This window comes from Haliotis cracherodii, unplaced genomic scaffold, assembly GCF_022045235.1.
Source record: "Haliotis cracherodii isolate W230 unplaced genomic scaffold, xgHalCrac1.p SCAF_17, whole genome shotgun sequence".
NCBI lineage: Eukaryota > Metazoa > Mollusca > Gastropoda > Lepetellida > Haliotidae > Haliotis > Haliotis cracherodii.
Window position 1 is genome coordinate 7,711,956 of NW_027266272.1, and position 21,165 is coordinate 7,733,120.

A 21,165-nucleotide genomic window follows, 5' to 3' on the forward strand; every position below is an offset into this window, starting at 1 on the left:
TATCATGAGCATCCATCCATGCAATTGGCATACGATGACATGTATATCAACCAAGTCAGCGAGTCTGACCACCCGTTCCATTATTCGCATCCTACGACAAGCATGAGTTGCTGAAGACCAGCCTCAACCCGGATCTTCACTGGACAAAAAACACATAAATTGAGGGGCTAAAGAAAGTATACCGAGTTGTTTTATGTAATTGGATGTTTGAAAGAACTGTTGTTAATTTGATTATGTCTATCTAACCATCACACGTTCCTCCAACAGTTTGTAAAAAGTAATCTGCAGATGGGTTCCATTGTATAAAAATAAATGTGTTCCATAAAGAGAGACTCGTTTTTTTGCCTGCCCAAGGGACGCAACTCTGCACAGTGGGGCCAAATTGAACCGGAAGTGGATGCCAACAGGGTATTATGGTCCAGATGCTCACCTTTGTAACAGTACATATCTGAAAAAAAGTAAAACCATGGGATTGAACGGGTTTTTTTACATCTACAATTTTGTTTTGTAAGTGTTAATCGGCATATATACCAGAGTGAGTGAGTTTGATTTAACGCCGCTTTTAACAGTATTCCAGTTACATCACGGCGGGTCAGCTTAATGTGGGAGGAAAGCCCGAAGTGATGCAGGTCTCAGACGTTTACCACTTCGGTGAAACCCACGAGCACGGGTATGGTGCTGACAAACCTAGAAACATAATCGGGGCGAACCGGGATTCGAACCCACAATCATAGGTTTCTGGCGTGCCAGAGGGACGCAACTCTGCACAGCGAATCGCGGCATCCTAGACGACTGGGTCACCAGTGCCCCTATATACCAGAGAGTCTATATAATATCTTAACACTTGCTGAACACAAGCCAGACGTAGACAATGTGCCGCACCGTACTGTGTCAGCCCATCAAGTTTACCGCCTATTTCACAGTACCTGCTAAAACATTAGGTGAAACTAATGAAATAAATGTGGCTCTGCCTTGTATCATGAGGGGAATCGAACCCAGGTAATACTGTTTAACCAATAGTCTATACCATACCGTCCGAAGCAGAGGATTGAAATTTAGAGTTATGTCCCTTAGCATGAGGGTCCGCTCGATGGTATTCATTGCTGTTTGTTTGGAGAATTATTCGTAAACTGCGCTGATTCTTTCTCTGCCAACAGCAAATCTAGACTTAAATAAGTACTTCTTAATTCTCCAGTCATACAACACCAGTTAAACGAGATGAACCAGGCTGGGTCTTATCCTTGTAAAAAAATCGACAGAAAAAAGATATTCTGAGCTTTAGGCTCTCGGCCCATAATACAAACAAGAAGGAAAAAAATAAATGTTATAAAAGGCTGGAGTACAGTTCACTTTCTGTTACGGGGATAAATGTTTTGTTCCTAATCTTTAATACTTGACAAAGAAAGTTAATTAAACATTTTATAATATGGATATTGTCGGTTGACATAAGTCTTACAAAGGGTTCAGTTGTTGGTGGATTGATGAGATGATTTTGAAGTATTCCCTTCTTGGTTGGGAAGAATGAAACAGAGGCGTTCTTCAAATGGAGTCAGCCGCCTCCGTGGTCTTGTGGTAGAGCGTCCGCCCGGAGAGCGGAAGGTCTGGGGTTCGATCCCCGGCCGCGTCATACCAAAAGACGTTAAAAGATGGTACTTGTTGTTACCCTGTCTGGCGCTCGGCATTAAGGGGCTAAAACAAGGACTGGTCGGCTCGGAGTCAGTATACTGTGTCTGAGTGGAGTATTCATGTTCAACTGCGGCATGGTATCTCAGTGGGCTAGCACTATAAATCGGCATCAGTCCGGACTAGTATAAGCAGCCACACACACACACACACGTGCATGCACGTCGCTATATAAGTGCAATAATCTTGGACGCGACGTTAAACCCAATTTCACCTCACCTCATATTGAGTCGTTTGAAGGCCACATTCGATATCAAGTCTGAAGTTATTACACCGAAACATGGTTATTATTTTCCCTTGATAAGGGTTAAGGTCAGAGGTTAAAAAATTGTCTACATTTAGTAAATATTTAAACTGAGAATAATATCTGCATTATGATGAATGGTGGAGGAGTGATGTATAATGGAAAGAAGCAGTCATAAAATCTCTGTTTGACGATAAACTTAAATGAGTCGCAGCCAAAACCATATCAAATTGAAACATTTTTTTAATAAGACGCTCAAGTATTTTTACCATTATCATCAAGAGTTTTAATCATTTTATGCGCTTGGTAGGGACAGCTATGCTGTGGTTGGGCGGTCGGGTAGCCTAGTGGTAAAAGCGTTCGCTCGTCACACCGAAGATCCGGTTCGATTCCCGACATGTGTACAATGTGTGAAGCCCATTTCGGGTGTCCCCCGCCGTGATATTGCTGGAATATTGCTAAAAGCGTCGTAAAACCATACTCACTCACTCACTCACTCACTCACTCACTCACTCACTCACTCACTCACTCACTCACTCACTCACTCACTCACTCACTCACTCACTCACTCACTCACTCACTCACTCACTCACTCACTCACTCACTCACTCACTCACTCACTCACTCACTCACTCACTCACTCACTCACTCACTCACTCACTCACTCACTCACTCACTCACTCACTCACTCACTCACTCACTCACTCACTCACTCACTCACTCACTCACTCACTCACTCACTCACTCACTCACTCACTCACTCACTCACTCACTCACTCACTCACTCACTCACTCACTCACTCACTCACTCACTCACTCACTCACTCACTCACTCACTCACTCACTCACTCACTCACTCACTCACTCACTCACTCACTCACTCACTCACTCACTCACTCACTCACTCACTATGCTGTGGTAGCTTAATCGATTTGCATTGTATGTACAGTGATATTGCGTGGAAACTGTGCCACACTTTCCAGAAATAATTCTTAGAAATATTTTACATAATCTCGTGTGCACACTCGCAATGATGATACAAAAAGTGGTTCCCCATATCCCAGATCCATATCACAAAATATGTGTGACTAATATGATGACTAATATGATGACTAATATATCCAAAATGTGTCTGGTAGTTATTAATTGAGAATTCTGCTTTTTTTTGCTTATCCTGCTAAAAATGTTTGAGCCTTTGTCCATGACGATGTAGTTTTTGTTTGTTGTTTAACGCCGCACTCAGCAATATTCCAGCTATATGACGGCGGTCTGTAAATAATCGAGTCTGGACCAGACCATCCAGTGAGCATTAATCCACGCAATTGGGATCGATGACATGCATCAACCAAGTCAGCGAGCCTGACCACCCGATCCCGTTAGTCGCTTCTTACGACAAGCATAGTCGCCTTTTACGGCAAGCATGGGTTGCTGAAGACCTATCCTACCCCGGATCCTCACGGGTCCATTACGCTTTGCTCATTTTGTGGACATACCTAAATATATGGCGAAATTCTACCTACAAACCCACTTTTCCATGCAAACCTAAACAAACCATTTCTCAGGAACAACGTTTAATGTCTCGCTGGCCCATACAAATCGTTGACCCCTTAAACCAGATTCCTACCGACAGTGACCCTCTAGGGGGTCCCATGGGTCAAGTGTTAGTTGCAGACCAGCGAGGGGGGTCCATGGGTCAAGTGTTAATGGCTGAGAGGTTTGTTCGCCTGACCGAAATACCTGAATACTGTACAGTACCTATAATAGATTTCACCGAAGGCCGCCACACAGCCTATGTCCTCATTGATCTCCCTACCACACCTATACTTTCCGCGATCTGTGACGGTATTGGGGAGTCTTGTCACGGATTGTTACCAAATTTCACGCTTCATTGACCCTGTCTATGTGGTCAGCGTGAGTCATCGCTGCCTTTGTACAGTGGCATAATTACACAAACGGAAGAATACGGGCACAAGTATACGCTACGGCAAGAATGATAATCAGAAAGTCGATCTGGAGTAAGACTATAACCTCTTTTTACTTTTATGGCCAAGTTAACTACTGACTGATATTATGTGAAAATCGTACTGACAAATGTCGACCGGAGCTCTGATTGACCCGTACTGATCTTTTTGAAAAGAACAGCAATTTTACTGTCACAGTGTGACGTCACGTATTGATCACGAGACGAACAATAATGTAGAGATTATTTTAGCCTCTGACAACAGAAGCCATCTCAGGCATGGTCATAACGCTCTCGTATACTGTAATGTCTGTATAGTTGGTTACGAATGTGGGCTAGTTAAAGCAGAGGCCATATATGGCCTCGAGTAAAGGGAAGTAACTCTGTTAGAAGCTTGAGTAACTCTATGTTTGTTTCGGGTGGTGGGCTTAAGCTCCTACGGGAACTATTTTCCTGAAAACAAATCTCTCTTGTAATAATACATTTGGAACACTTTCGTGATGGACTCAATCGGAATTTTGCAAGTTAAACCTGATTAAATTGTTTGATTAGCATTTGTAGAAGTTAGCAAAGACAAGATATTTTATGTATGAGAACTTCTTTATTTATTATGATGCGACATTTCGGTAAAGATCCCAATACCGTTGTCAAGCAAGAGTATACCGAATCTACAACGTCGCACCAAAATAGAATAAGGAAGTTGTCAAACATAAAATATCTTGTCTTTACAGTTAAGTATGTACACCGCCGCGTTCAATGGAGTCCATGCACGCCATCCGGTAACGAACGCATGTTACTTATCTAACAACCAAACTCGACTCTACGTCAAAGGTCGCACTCTCTGATTGAATCTATACTGAACCGCAAAAGAAACGTCACCACAAGGCACAGTGCTTGAAAAGTTGTCATCTGGGTAGTGGGGCGGTCGGGTAGCCTAATGGTTAAAGCGTTAGCTCGTCACGCCGAGGACCCGGGTTCGATTCCCGACATGGGTACAATGTGTGAAGCCCATTTCTGGTGTCCCCCGCCGTGATATTGCTGGAATAGTGCTAAAAGCGGCTTAAAACCTCACTCACTCACTCACTCATCTGGGTAGTTTTTTGTCAAAGTTTCTAAAATTTTAAAATTACATTGTCCGAAAAAATGAAATTTGATGATTAAAAATCAAAACAGATGACAATAAAACCGATCGCCCAAACGCATCACAGCAATGGCCATGGTAACCCGATGCACGTGAGTTCCGTGCAAATTGAAATGCACATGCGTTCCCCCATTTCTTGCCCTATACAAATCCATCCAGAGGGGATAACATACATTCGATATTGAATTGCTACCACATGCCAAGATTGACAAGAAATCAGCGACACCAAGGTCTTGGACGATTGCAAGCTGGAGAAACCGCCCGGCAAGTAGTCAATGCATTTCAAGTCCACGTAAGGACCATATACAGGCTCCAGACCACCAACATTTGACACATGGTACCGTATATGAAGTCACCGAACCTCTGCCTTGCAATAACTTGACGCTTTTCAATGTTTATGTTTTATTGTGAACATATATAATGCAATATAGTTGGGGAGGTGCAATTATTGCTCTTATAGCCACGTATGTGGGCGTGTACGTCTCCCATACATATCCCCCACTCCGAGTAGGTACTACCCACACCATGATACATTAATCTGGTTATGTTAATCCGGACATGTGTTTATCGTAACGATTCCATTGAAAAATGTGCTGTCAGGGTTAATGGAATTTCACTGTATTAGTTATAAAGAACATTTAATATCATAAATTGTTTTATACTCCTAAATACACAAGATATTATTTTCTCCGAATATTTATGTTAAGAATACATACATACTTCGTTACAAGTTAAAACTGATTTCAAAAGGACTTACTACAATTTAACCTAGATATTCTCTGTGTACTGCGTAGCGGTAGGGTAGCATCGTGGTTAAAGCGTTCGCTAGTCACGCCGAAGACCAGGGTTCAATTCCTACATTGGTACAATGTGTGAACCCACTCCCGGTGTCCCACGCCGTGTTATTGATGGAAAATTTGGCGTAACACCAAACTCACTCACTCACTCTATGTACTTCGTCCACTCTCGACGTACGTGACGGTCACTGCGTATACAACCATGTATTTTGTATCCAAAACAACCACGGAGGGCCGAGGTGCAACAACATTAACCGATATTTATATGCGTGCTTGTAGATCTCACGCTATGATACAAATACGTCATTACATAGTCAGGCTCCAAGGTGGACATTAACCTTCAATACGCAGCAATAAATTCAACTTTTCGAACTAAAGGGATATGAGAACCAATGCGACACTTTTCATATCACGTCATTCACAGCCATTGAACTGTCCGTATGAAAAGGTTTCATTCAGAGCTTATGATCCATTAAATGCGCAAAATCTCTATTATCTAACAACAATAATATACTCAATAAAAAGGCGTGCTAGAATATTTCTTTGTCAGTTAACCCGTCAGCTCTGAAAGGAAGGCTAAACACAGACCCACAATGATAAGCACCGAAGACGACAGCCCATGATCATCGTCTTCCTTTCAAGTATAGACCGACGCTATTGATTGGACTTCAGACGAGGTAACAACGAAATACAGCCACTCAGAGACGGCGTACTGTTCCAAGGTGAATGGCTGTCAGTAACTGATGAATCGATGGCAATAGGTCGCCAAAGTCAGTGTTGATTTGAGTACTTGACGAAAGTGGTTCTTCTACTCAGATGTATTGTACGGAAGTTTTTCAGACGAAGTGTGTTGCTGTAGGTATTTAAACTTCGAGAATGATGTTTGAAACAACAGCAAGGTGCTGGAGACATGACAGGCGTTAGAGGAGACTTGTAATGGGCTGCAAGACAGGTGCGTTGTTCAGCTGACCGCGGGCGCACAGACATGGCTGACGTCAGAACCTCCACTCCAAACTCCAGCAGCGCAGGGTAAGATGTGACACTTAGCTCTGTCAGCTCGCTGATTCCCTCGACACTAAGTGCATGTGTAACAACGTGAGTTGTGTAATATAAATGAATTATGCAGGATGGCTGTCCTCGCCCACTTGTCAAATAGGGCTATCTACATTGTCATTCTACTTGTCAAACAGGGCTATCTAAATTGTCATTCTACATGTCAAAGATGGCTATCTATATTGTCATTCTACTTGTCAAACAGGGCTATCTAACTTGTCATTCTGCTTGTCAAAAATGGCTATCTAAATTCTCCTTCTACTTGTCAAACGCGGATATCTTAGTTGCCATCCTACATGTCGAAGAGGGCTATCAAAATTGTCATTCTACTTGTCAAACATGGCTATCTAAGTTGTCATCCTACATGTTGAAGAGGGCTATCTAAATTGTCATTCTACTTGTCAAACAGGGCTATCTAACTTGTCCTTCTGCTTGTCAACGATGGCTTTCTAAATTCTCCTTCTACTTGTCAAACGCGGATATCTTAGTTGCCATCCTACATGTCGAAGAGGGCTATCTAAATTGTCATTCTACTTGTCAAACATGGCTATCTAAGTTGTCATTCTACTTGTCAAACAGGGCTATCTAAGTTGTCATCCTACATGTCAATCAGGGCTATCTAAATTGTCATTCTACTTGTCAAACAGGGCTATCTAAGTTGTCATCCTACATGTCAATCAGGGCTATCTGAATTGTCATTCTACTTGTCAAACATGGCTATCTAAATTCTCCTACTTGTCAAACGGGGATATCTAGGTTGTCCTTCTACGTGTCAAACATGGCTATCTCAATTGTCATTACACTTGGCAAACATGGTTATCTAAATTTGTCATTCTACTTGTCAAACAGGGCTATGTATGTTGTCCTACTTGTCAAACATGGCTCTCAATGTTGCCATTCTTCTTGTCGGAATAGCTGTCATTTATTTTTCTCTCACAGCGAAATTCTACTTTTTAAACATGGGTATCTAACTTGCCATGCTGTTTCCAAACAGAGCTATCTAAATTGCCCTTTCTAGTTGTCAAGTGTGGCTATCTAAGATGAATTTGTTCTTATCTAAAAAATACTACTAGTACATAATGTAATTCTTCATCTCTGATAGTGTGACGTTAAATCTTAACTCACTCACTCACTCACTCATCTCTGATAGTCTACTTATCAAACATCAGTTGTCGTTTCATGCATTGATATCCAAGGTATTCCAGTCACCGCCAGAGATAAGCATGTTAAGTCAAAGAATCAGACTTGTAAATTAAGATAATTTCATTTGTGAAACACAAATACTAATGAATGCGAGTTCACATCTCAACTATTTATATCTATGGGATTTCACATATAAACCATTAATACCTTCAGATATCAACCAAATATCCATGAGATTTCACATATCAACAATTAATACCTTCACATCTCAACCATTTATATCCATGGGATTTCACACATCAACCATTCATACATTCACATCTCAACCATTTATTCCCATGGGATTTCACATATCAACCATTAATACCTTCAGATATAAACCATATATCCATGGGATTACACATATCAACAATTAATACCTTCCCATATCAACCTTAAATCCCTGAGATTTCACATATCAACAATTAATACCTCCACATCTCAACCATTTATATCCATGGGATTTCACATATCAACCATAAATACCTTCAGATATCAACCATATATCCATGAGATTTCACATATCAACAATTAATACCTTCCCATATCAACCTTAAATCCCTGAGATTTCACATATCAACCATTAATACCTTCACATATCAACCATTTATATCCATGGGATTTCACATATCAACCGTTAATACCTTCACATCTCAACCATTTATATCCATGGGATTTCACATTTCAACCATTAATACCTTCACATCTCAACCATTTATATCCACGGGATTTCACATATCAACCATTAATACGAATATACCTTCACATATCAACCATTTATATCCATGGGATTTCACGTATCTTTGATACCCATGTGAGTTCACATATCAACCATTCATATCAATGAGATTTCGCATATTAACAACTGACATCACAATCAAAACAGACAAAGGCACAGGCCCATTCTTCTGACACTGACGTATTTCAGACCCTGATTGGCAACGGTTTATGTGTGAGTATCGGTTAATAGTTTTCTATTACTACAGATTTAGCTGTTATTATTGGCTTTCTCTCCAGATGGAAAATGCATCTTTAACACACAATTTCGCTGAGAGTCATTTAATTGCCTTACTTAGTGCAAAGTCGCTGCAGGGAATCTGTGCATTATGCAATCTAATAAACCCCTCCAAACTTATCTCACGACCTGATCAATATAAAAGTAATGTATAATGACAACTCAACATTAATAGAGTTCCATTTTCGATTTCCTTGAGCAATTCTGGATAGATTTTACGGTTTCTACGTAGAACGACAATGCTGAGTCGTATACTCAAGAACAGCGGTATTCAACATGACATCCATTACATGCAGCACTTATCAACACGATAGTCACCGCCGTACTCGTGGACAGAACTGATCATTATTCCACTCCCAGTCGCTCAGCCATCGTTGTATAATACGATGACAAAGCACCATTCCAACACCAGGTGACTGAACTTCTTATCTCAATAGCTGAACGTCGTGTCCTTACAAGGAGTAGGTGTTGTTAGCTCAGCCATCGTGTAGATGTCAATATGATGTATTTCAACTTTTGTGTATGTGGCAGGTCATGCACGACACATTTAACATATATATCTTCAGGTACATGATGTTATATGTCATGTTAGCTCATTGCTGGTGTCATCTTTCCGAGGCAAGGGAGTTAACTGACTGAAAAAGTCCAGTTTCCACCCTTGCGGAACTACACTTAAATTATGGAGTTATATTTTGGCTGAATTAACGAGTCTATGCATAGTCCAATCAAATCGCGTAACAGTTTGGGTCTCTGCGCGCAGATTTCGGTCGGCTGAAGGATTTGCAATAGATATGTACCGTCAACTGGGGGTCGACAGATATGTTCCGAATCTGTTGTTTTAAATCAAGGTTCTCACGTGACTACATGCACTTCGCGAGGTAAGATCCTGTTATAGTGGAATATATGGATTTTTAGAGTTTGTTAACTCCCTTGCCTCAGGAGTGGGTGAGTGAGTGAGTTGGGTTTAACGCCGCTTTTAACAATATTCCAGTTATATCACGGCGTGTCAGCTTAATGTGGGAGGAAAGCCCGAAGTGATGAGGGTCTCAGACGTTTACCACTTCGATGAAACCCACGAGCACGGGTATGGTGCTGACAAACCTAGAAACATAATCGGGGCGAACCGGGATTCGAAACCCACAATCATAGGTTTCTGGCGTGCCCAAGGGACGCAACTCTGCACAGCGAATCGCGGCGCCTTAGACGACCGGGCCACCCGTGCCCCCGTACATTGAACAGTCAGTCACTGCACGATACGCAGTCTGCTCGCTGTTGGAGACTGTATGCAGTGTGATTATATATCCCTAGAGGAAACAATATGATTACAGTTCGCCTCATTGTACTGAATTGGGTAGTCTCGTGGAAGAGAATATATTGTAATGCTACTCCCATCGTCAGACCACATCCTTGATTGATCCCTGAATGGTTTCACGAACCACGAATCAGTTCTTGGCTGTAAAGAATCTCGCGGTTACAGGGGTATATAGTTGTACAGGAAATCAAATCTTTAAAAAAATACACTTGAGCCGATAAGAATATTCATTGTTTATTCATGTTGATGGTGGCTTAAAATGAAACAGTCAAGAAATGGATGGTGATGTGTCTGATACGAGTGTCATGGTTGTGTTTGGGATCTTAAGTTTGAATTGTTTCGGCGATTGTGTTTGATAATGTTTGTTCGTTTTTGGTCAAATCAAAGTGTATAATGTATTTTGCCCTGCAAATTAGTACAGAATTGTGGCATGACGGGTCTGCTAGCACTGCGATACACATGAAAAGCAAAACGCTAACGGGGAAGCATCGCCCATCAACTCACCAACTCACTCAACCATTCACTCACTCACTCATCCACTCACTCAACCATCAACGGACTCCACCATCCACTCACTCATCCATACTCTAACTCACCCATCAACTCACTCACGCATCCACTCACTCACCCAACCCATAACCCACCCATCCACTCACTCACTCATCCACTCACTCCACCATCCACGGACTCCACAATCCACTTACTCATCCATACTCTAACTCACCCATCAACTCACTCACGCATCCCCTCACTCACTCACCCAATCCATAACCCACCCATCCATTCACTCATCCATCAATTCACTAACACATCCACTCACTCCAACATCCACTCACCCACTCACTTCAGCAACCCATGTTTGCCGTAAAAGGAGACTATGCTTGCCGGGATCGGGTGGTCAGGCTCGCTGACTTAGTTGATGCATGTCACCGTATCCCAATTGGGTGGATCGATGCTCATGATGTCAATCACTGGATTGTCTGGTCCAGACTTGAATATTTACAGACCACCGCCATATAGCTGGAATATTACTGAGTGCGGCGTTAAACAACAAACAAATCTCACCCATCAACTCACTCATCCATCCACTCACTCACCCATCCACTCACTTTACCAACCACCGACTTTCACCCTCACACACTCGCTCATTTCACACCTCCCTGACGCGTTGACCTTCCCTATCACTATGGGTGACATGTCCTAGCGGGGAAGGTAATACGCAGGCACCGCCCGTGGGAGACATAATCGATAATTGGCCAGAGTTATTGATCTACAACCTGTTTGATTGATCAGCTGTCAACACTGGGGAAGTTAAGTAGCGACAAGGCATTTCTGTTTTTAATCTTCTTATAGTCTTTGACGGTGACGAGTTCATGATCGACGAGACGGGATGCAGCGGCCATTGTGTCGTTAGGAAGCTACCGCATCCAGCAAATAAGTTCAGAGCTTCTGACATAACCTGAGTCGGAAAACAAACTATACCTCTCAGTTGATTGTCTCATATGTTTGATTTTCAATTGAAAATATTAAAAAAAACTTTTCTGGCGCTTACTCAGCACTTAAACAATACGTTTACATGGTTATATGTTTTAAAATATTATTTGATTTAAAACGTTTTCAAATCAAAAACAATAATTTCGCGTAATGCACAACTGCTGATGGGTATCTAAGAAAAGTTAGCTTTCAAAATCAACATTTCAAACATGGAAAGGGTCATGTGGTTGCAAATTCATTTCATACACTAGTTTTCATTGAACCAATTTATTTTAACATAAAATTACTTATTTACATAGGATTACATAAGATTACTTTCAACAAACTGTTGCAGGAATGAGTGATGGGTAAATAGACATAACCGATTTTAACAATTTTTAATTACATAAAACATCAACATGGTGTACTTCCTTTAGCCCCTCGGTTTAGCACTGTATTGACAGATATGTTGCCGAGTGCGCCATTCTAAGCTTTACAGCTCACAATTAAATCACATTTGTCGAAATGGACCTAAGCTATTCATAGTGAAGGTTAATTATTTTGAGTGAGTGAGTGAGTGAGTGAGTGAGTGCGTGCGTGCGTGAGTGAGTGAGTGAGTGAGTGAGTGTGTGAGTGAGTGAGTGAGTAAGTGAGTGAGTGAGTGAGTGCGTGAGTGAGTGAGTGAGTGAGTGAGTGCAGTACAGCAACATCACAGCGGGGGACACCCGAAATGAGCCACACACATTATACCCATGAATTGAACACGGGCCTTCGGCATGACGATTGAACACATTAACCACGAGGCTACCCCACCGTCCCTGACAGGACAGTATTTCGCTGAACCTTTGAACCCCAAGGGGAGACAATCATAGGGTTCTGGGGATCTCGGAGTCTCAAGGGAGACAATCATAGGGTTCTGGTAATCTCGGAGCCTCAAGGGACACAATCATAGGATTCAAGGGGATATCGGAGCCTCAAGGGAGACAATCATAGGTTTCTGGGGATCTCGGAGACTCAAGGGGAACAATCATAGGGTTCAAGGGGATCTCGGAGCCTCAAGGGAGACAATCATAGGGTTCTGGGGATCTCGGAGCCTCAAGGGAGACAATCATAGGGTTCTCGGGAACTCTGAATCCCCAGGAGCGAAAATTATATTATTCCGGGATCTCGGAATCTCCAGGATAGACAGTCAAAGGGTTCTGGGGACCTCTGAACCCCCAGGGAAGACAACCATATGGTTCTGGGTAGCCAAAGTTAGAATACCGAAGGTAGTTATTGGGACTGTCGTCTCTTGGCGTGACTTCAGTGCACTGAGAGGCATTGTGTAGATAACAGTGCAGGGAGAGTTGTTTGTGAGCTAATACTGGTGCACCAAGAGCACCTTGCATGTGTACATGTCAACGACACCAACAGCAAATCAGAGCTTCATACCCATAGTGTAGTGTTCACGGTTCGCGTGGTAGTATGACAGGATTAGCCCAACAGTTTGTTCAGGGTAGTTCACGTGTGCACAGTGCTGCGGGGAAACATTATGTGGCTTCACATGTTTGTAAAGACGGCCAGATGAAAGGAACCATGGCAGGTGTGGACACAATATGATTTACTTACTTGTATTAATAAACGTATGCGTACGGTGACTGAAAACAATCAACACGAAGCATATAGATATGATGGTGTTATCAGCCGGCAATATACTACCTTTCATGTATTATACATGGAATAACATATTTGACTGTAACACCCAGAAGACAGCTGGCTGTATGAAGCCTTTTGTCAGTCTGTCTATCGTGCTGCCCTGCCAGCGTGTCAAAGAGACTAACTACAACAAGATTTTTTACTAAAGCATATTGTGTCCTTCTTAATCACAGGATCTACCGAACTGATTCTCTGCTAAACATTTATTCTTAAAGACTTATATCAAGAAAGTTCACAGGTGCAAACTGTATGTCTATCTCCCAGTTCCTGAACCATAATATTTTCCTTTCCTCCCAGCCCATACTAAAATGTTAATTTCACAAATGAAGCAAGTCTAGATTTTTGATAGGTTCCCATCTCACTGGGGCTCCTTTTCAATTTAAATGTAGTTGCTTGTTTCTAACAAAGTTATATATTTTCATAGACTAAGAGTTTGTCTACGCCGTTCCCTAACGCGGACGATACGGTTGACAGTGAAATCGTCAGGATTGACACATGTCTTGAACAACGAATTAATGGACTAATGTCTTTTTAACGACGACCTCCAGAAAAGGAAATATTTTCGTAGTCACAGAATACGTGCGTCTTGCAAATATCAAGATCGACTTAAGAATCATCTATAGTTAGCTTCGTCATAATGAATGCTGTGCAGCTATACATTTCAAAGGCAATAAATCTTGAGGACACATCAAAATAGAGCGATTAAAGCCGGCTAGTCCGCTTGTTGCAGTGTCACGGTATAGAAGTCAGTCGGAGACCCGTCAATGTTATCCATCGACTTCAGTGAAAACATGTTTACTATTACACGCCTGAGTCATGTAAACACCATGTGATCATGTAATGTGCAATGTTCTTTTACGGTGGAGGTTAGTGAGTTTTATGGGGCCCCACAGGGCTGTAGACAAGGAAACAGGGACTCTAAGCTATGAATACTGACTCCAAACTGTGAATACTGACTCCAAACTGTGAATACTGACTACAAGCTGTGACTACTGACTCCAAACTGTGAATACTGACTCCAAACTGTGAATACTGACTCCAAGCTGTGAATACTGACCCCAAACTGTGAATACTGACTACAAGCTGTGAATACTGACTCCAAAATGTGAATATTCACTCCAAGCTGTGTCCTTCTGATTTAAAGGAACGACCAGGCGAGGCATTGGTATTGGGTTGGGTCGATTCTTAAAGAGGGACTATATGCTTTTACCGTCAGGAGTCCTGTTCTAGCCAAGGCCAAAACGTTTCAATTAGTGACATATAGTGGGCAACTGACACATTGTATCTGTCTGTATATATGTTCCTTGTTTAACGCCGCCCTCAGCAATATTCCAGCTATATGACGGGGGTCTGTAAATAATCGAGTATGGACCAGACAATCCAGTGATTGATATCATGACCATGGATCCACGCAATAAGGATACGATGACATGCATCAACCGAGTCAGCGAGCCTGACCACCCGATCCCGTTAGTCGCCTCTTACGACAAGCATAGTCTCCTTTTATGGTCAGCATGGATTGCTGAAGACCTATTCTACCCCGGATCTTCACGGGTCGTTCTGGTATTGACATAAACTATAAAGACGAGTAAGGAGACAAACGAAGTGTGTTTTATTTGTTTGAATAAAAAAATATAAGAACCTATCTCCTTGTAAGCGATCTGAACAGCCGGGCAAAAGAAAATATAAAATATAAAATTGGATTTTTCTAAATAAATTACAAATATTATCAAAACGTTACTGGGCTGAAAACAGTCAACAAAAAACTATAAAGGTCCAAAACACAACTATGATACCCTTATCAAATACATCCCCGTCGAATAACCATTTCTTGTTTGTTTTATGTTTAGCCACCATCAAAAATGGTGTCCGATAGTTTGGGAGAGTTGCCTTCATGCTAAATGCGTCTGCGGACTATTTTCCATCTGATGTAACAAAGGTAGCTGTCAGTGTCCTTAATCCGTCCTTTGTGTACACAGACAGATAATAGACACATTAAAGACAAGAACAAATCCACAAATCGCTAATGTTTCACTAAATCCTCGACAGGGTTCGAACTTACCAGTCAAGCCAGCGCCCTCTAACCTATGACGCCCCAACATCGTATTTACCTGGACAGTCTCAATACTTGTTGCTCTGTAAATGAAAACAACTATAGTTAGCATGGTAATGAAGTAAAGAAAACTGATGAAGAGACTATTTTCGATACACATGAGATACTATAGATTTAAAAAAAAAATTAAAAATATCAAAACCCTGTTTATTCCCATAAATCACTGCTAAAAGCAGAGTCGATTGTACCTTTCCGACCATATCATGAGCATGCGTCCATGAGTCACCATGAAATAGTGATGACACCATGTGTCCGACAACAGGCGAGCGTATCCTGTCCCCGCCCCCCTCCCGGTGGCACAAAAACTACTCAGTAAAAGGTTGCGAATTGAACACATCAGTTTCGTATTTTCGTATTTGATTCGATCAGTATTTTTCATGATCATTTAATCATATGCTAACCCAGTATGTTTGCTCTACACCAAGGTTCTTGTGTGTTGCACCGATGTAGTTATGCACGTTAGGTGTGGTAGCTTGGGGGTGGTGGTGGATTACTTGTGGGGGTGGGGGTGTGACAGGTCAGGGTGGAGTGACGTTGTCATGGTACGTTTGAATGTCTCAACCGTTTTATGCACACCCTTTTTAAAACCTGCTTTCTTGAGGACTGGAATAACGTTCATCACGTGTTTGTATGACACACTACCAGCGCATTAAAACGGCCAGTCCCGGACGGGCCTGACACTGACAAGGACTAAATCCCCGACAGGGATATAATAACGTCCGACAATGGGGGGATTTTCTCACAGTAACAATACGTCTGGAAATCAGACTGACAGCTTTCTCCTGTATTCCTTCCATAGAAAAGGATATTGTTGATTGTTCCATTCACAGGGACATCCACTCTTCTGGTTCATGGGGGTGAAATGTTGTTTTGTAGCCCAGTTCCACAACAAATCATTGTACCCAAGGTAGGGTGAAATGGGCTTTACGGTCACGATTATTGCACTTCGATAGCGACGTACATGAACGTGTGCATGTGCTTGACCACTGAGATACCATGCCCAATTTTGACAAGAAAACTCCACTCAGAGTATGCTGAAGCGACCAGTCCTTCTCTTATCCCCTCAACGCCGAGCACCAGGCAGGAAAACAAGAACCATCTTCTAACGTCTTTTGATATGACGCTAGCTGGGATAGAGCCGCCGACCTTCCGGTGTCCGGGCAGACGCTCTGTCAACACCTCCCCCTACCACCAACCCCCACAGAGCGAAAGTGAAACCATATCACGGTAAAATGTGGAGGTGTGAGTTTTATGTAACCTTTATTTATGGCTACGTATTGCACCCGATGTTTACGTCGAATAAATACAAATAATCTTTCATATTTGTTTCAGGTCCATAAAGATGGGTCGTGCACTGCAAGCAGAGAAACTCCAGGTAACTTTTAACATTGTCCTTATGTTTGAATTTGAAGTATGTACCGTTATGCTGGTGTGTCTTAAACAGCATGGTAAATCCTTGGGGTTATCGGGAATGACTTCCTTAGCAACCTTGTCCCTAGCAACCAACAGGCTTGTAAGAGGCGAGTAAACGGATAGGGTCAGTCCCGCTGACTTGGTTGACGCCTGTCATCCTATCCCAGTTCCGTAGATCGATGCTCATGATATCAATCACTTGATTATCTGGTCCTGACTCGATGATTTACAAACCGCCGTCATACAGCTGGAATATTCCTTATATTTAGTGCGGCGTTAAAAAACAACAAACACACAACAAGCATGGTACTGTCACGAAAACGCACATGTTTTGCAAGAATGGATTGCTGAAGACCTGTTCTACCCCGGATTGTCACGGGTTTAGTATACCATGTTTTCACAGTGTTACAATAAGGGATGTGGAAAGTTAGGCGTTTGTAAGCATCCTGCAGATGTAAACAAAAATCATCTTCAGTTTAACATAACTTGTATCAGAAGTTAAGTTCCCGACATTTGTATGTTATCGTTGACATGATGTAAAATCTATTTTGTGCATTCGTTACAAGAGGGTTCGTTATATACCGCGTTCGACTGTTTCAGCTGCGTCTGCTGATGATTGAGGATAGATACAGAGGTCAAGTGATGACCCACCAGGTGGACGCGTTCGAGGAGAAAGTGAATATGAGTTTCAAAAACTTTGACATCGACACCCTGGTAAATATGATACGTACTCTCAGAGGCCGCACTGATCCGCCACGTGTCATCGGTTCATTGGATAAGCTGCACAATGCTATGATCCAGGAAGCCAATAGAAACACAGTTGCCCGCAATCGCGAGGCTCGAATTCGAAACACCAAACCAAATATTGATGACAATTGTGTTAAATATTTCATTTGGTTTTTCGAATATGTGGACTACCTTCGTGACCTGAAAGTAAATTTCACAGACAGGATATTCCAGCCATTGTTCAAATACTTCTATGAGGGTTCCGATAAAGATGGTGACAAAAGAAGGGGCTCATCGTCGACGTTGTCATTTTCAAAGTTTAGTCAGTTTTCCTCTGACAGTGGTGACAGTGGGGAAAATTTCGACAACAACGACGACCTGGACGATAGTGTCGCCACAGCTCGAAATAGGGCGCAGGAGAAAACAGCACTGATGATGCTGAGCAATGAATTCACGGACATCAAAACTCTGTACGATACAACCGAAGTCGACAAGGTGGCGAAGAGTCTGTCTTTAGTGAAAGAGCAAATGGAGTTTCTTCTAGACAATGAGGATTCCTTGGACTCTGACCTTTACAGCCACGAAAGTGAAAACTGTGTGTATCATTTGACCTTGGACAGCGCCACCGTGACCTTGATTCGGTTTGTCCCGGACATTCTGGCCAAGCTCCAGAAGTCCGCCCGTTTAGCCAGACGGTGGCTTCAGTTGGATAGCGTGAGAACAAAAGACTTGAACAAAAAGCTGGAGAAGATTCTTGAATTGGAAAAGAAGCTGAATCAGCGAGTTTCCTTTCTTGACGAGGACATTCTAAGGAACGAGGCGGAACTGGAGAAGGAGATGATGGAGCTACAGAATCTTCTCAAGAGGGAAGACAGGTCCAACGATTTGAGTCTGACAATCTTCGACCTGGACGATAGGATAGGGAAGCTCCACAACAAACTGGAAGGTCTGCGGAAGGAGAGAGACCGGATGACGGGGAGGGTCATGGATACCGTTCAGACCAGGAACAAACGGCATTACGATGAACTGAAGGTACGCTACGAGTCCAACAAGCTTCAGCGCTACATGACTGAGCGGATGCTGGGGACCCTCCGGTACCACCGGGACATTGTAGAACAGGATATGAGGGTGGAACTCAGCATTAAACCGAGCATCATCCACAACACCAATAGTCTCCAGGACCACTGCGAGCGGCTGGAGCAGATCCTCGCCCACGAGAAGAATGAGAAACATACGATAAAGACTGCCCTGGTCCCGATCGGCGAGGACAAGAGGTTTATATCTCAGCGGTTGCTTCAGAAGCGACTGTCGGAGCCACAACCTGACTTCACAATGGCGGATTATATTGGCACCAGGAGGAAATATCACAATGGGCAGGCATTCTATGTGAAAACACATCGTCCACTCCCACCCGGGGCCAGACACGTTCGTACCTACAGACCCAGCACGCCGGAGTGGTGACCTGTGACCTGTAACCTGTGACCTGTGACGTGTTGACAGATTATAATGACGTCACCATTGTGAGTGATGATGTCATAATACATCTACACTGAATAAGTGTTGCTCATACAACGGCTACCTAAGGACAAAGGGTCTGTAAAGATGTAACGATATTTGTCACCTCATGACTTGTGTAATATTGTATTTGTTTTGGGGACAACCACGACTAGAGAACATCATTTTGTTCCACACTCTTAGTTTAGGAGATGTTTTCACCACAATGTTCCAGAATCCATCAGCATTTTACTCCACACACGAAAGCGTCAACAACAGCATAACTTATTGTACGAATTCAAAATATTTTTCAATCCGTAAGTGTGAGAACAATAGTTTAACATATTTCAGACGTTACCCACTGATCATGACAGTGCTGAACATGAATATATCGATGGCCTCACCCATCTTCTAATGACCTAAACCGTTGGCATACCAACAGTTTCCTTTAGCACCGCTATACCAATATTATTCCAACAGTATACCAATACCAATAGAAAATATGACTGTCATTTGGTCAAAATCACATTAAAATGCAAAAATACTAAGTCGTGGTTATAAAGCTAACCCTGACAAAAATGGTTGCTTTTGAAATTATCACCACAAAGCAAAAGTTAACTGTTCGTTGACGTCCTCCAAACGGAGCAAATCTTCATTTTTTAGAGGTCAATGGTTAGAGCGATTAAATGACGATAAACACAACATCCATTTGTAATCATTTGAATATACAGCTTTTTGGTATATACTACACTGTAATTGATAGGGATATGGGGAAGCAGGAAATGACGTTTTCGGATACAGTCAGCAGTGCACGTGACGTTCTCAGCAGTGCACGTGACCAGCATGACAGGGGCGTGCTCGCTCTAGCTGCACAGGTCACTAAAGAAATCACTGCAGACTTGACAACATGTTACATGGAGCCCTGCACATGGATTCTATCCATCAACAGCGTGTGTCACATTACATTCCTATAACAACGACCTATGCATTATAGTGGTATCGATGCTAATCTGTAAAAAGCTGTAAATAAAAAGTGTTCTTGCCTGTTAACATCATTCGTTTATTACTTTATATTATCATACTGATCACAATGGAAGGACGTGAGGGACCGTCCATGGAGGGAAGCTTGTTGTGAAGATACTGGAATATAGTACTCCACGCTGTGAGTTATATTGTTGATAGGAGGCATTGTTAAAACACATCAGTGGATGATACTCTGAAAATCACATTACACTGCGAAAATTTATTCCCAAATCAGTGGGGGTACTGGTGGCACTGGCCAGTTGGCAAGTCACTGTGCCCATGTTATCCTAGCATGCAATGTACAAGTAATGAGTAAACGCGAACAAGAGAGCACGTGGGGAGGGGGGAGGGGGGAGGGGGGAGGGGGAGCGGTAGAACAGTCATGCACAAGCGAGTCTGACGGTGATGCGTGAGGTGAGGTAAATAGAGAATCTCACCCTCGTGTCTTTTGATATTAAATATATCAACAAGAAGTGATAAAAGTGGAAAAAATCCGAGGCCTGCCGAGGATTTTTGCCACTTTTATCAACGAGTGTTGATATATTTGATATCAAAAGACACGCGGATGAGATTTTATTTATCATCCAACATCATTCTTCAAACTTTTTCAATTTGTAGAGAGTATTTAGCAGTGTCTTCAGTGTAAAAAGTACTGCTAACAGCTTGTGTAGCAGAGCCATTAGCGATGTCATTTGATTGTTACGTCATGGTAACCAGTGACGTCACAATGGTCTGCAAAGCATTGTGATGTAATTTCATTGCAGCGATATCTACAATGTAGATATCGCTGGAACTTATCCAAGCAATATCTCGTGTGCGAGCCGGTTTTGGATAATAAAAC

General features: G+C 42.4%; 1 protein-coding gene across 1 annotated transcript; it reads left to right on the top strand.

The window, feature by feature from the left end:
• The first annotated feature begins 6,582 nt into the window (after nt 1-6,582).
• Nucleotides 6,583-20,339, top strand: LOC139464301 (putative leucine-rich repeat-containing protein DDB_G0290503). The gene is made up of 3 exons (XM_071245822.1): nt 6,583-6,854; nt 17,001-17,043; nt 17,682-20,339. Exons 1-3 carry the CDS (start codon nt 6,811-6,813, stop codon nt 19,266-19,268), a joined length of 1,674 nt encoding a protein of 557 aa, XP_071101923.1. The 5' UTR covers nt 6,583-6,810; the 3' UTR covers nt 19,269-20,339.
• Nucleotides 20,340-21,165: the final 826 nt, after the last annotated feature.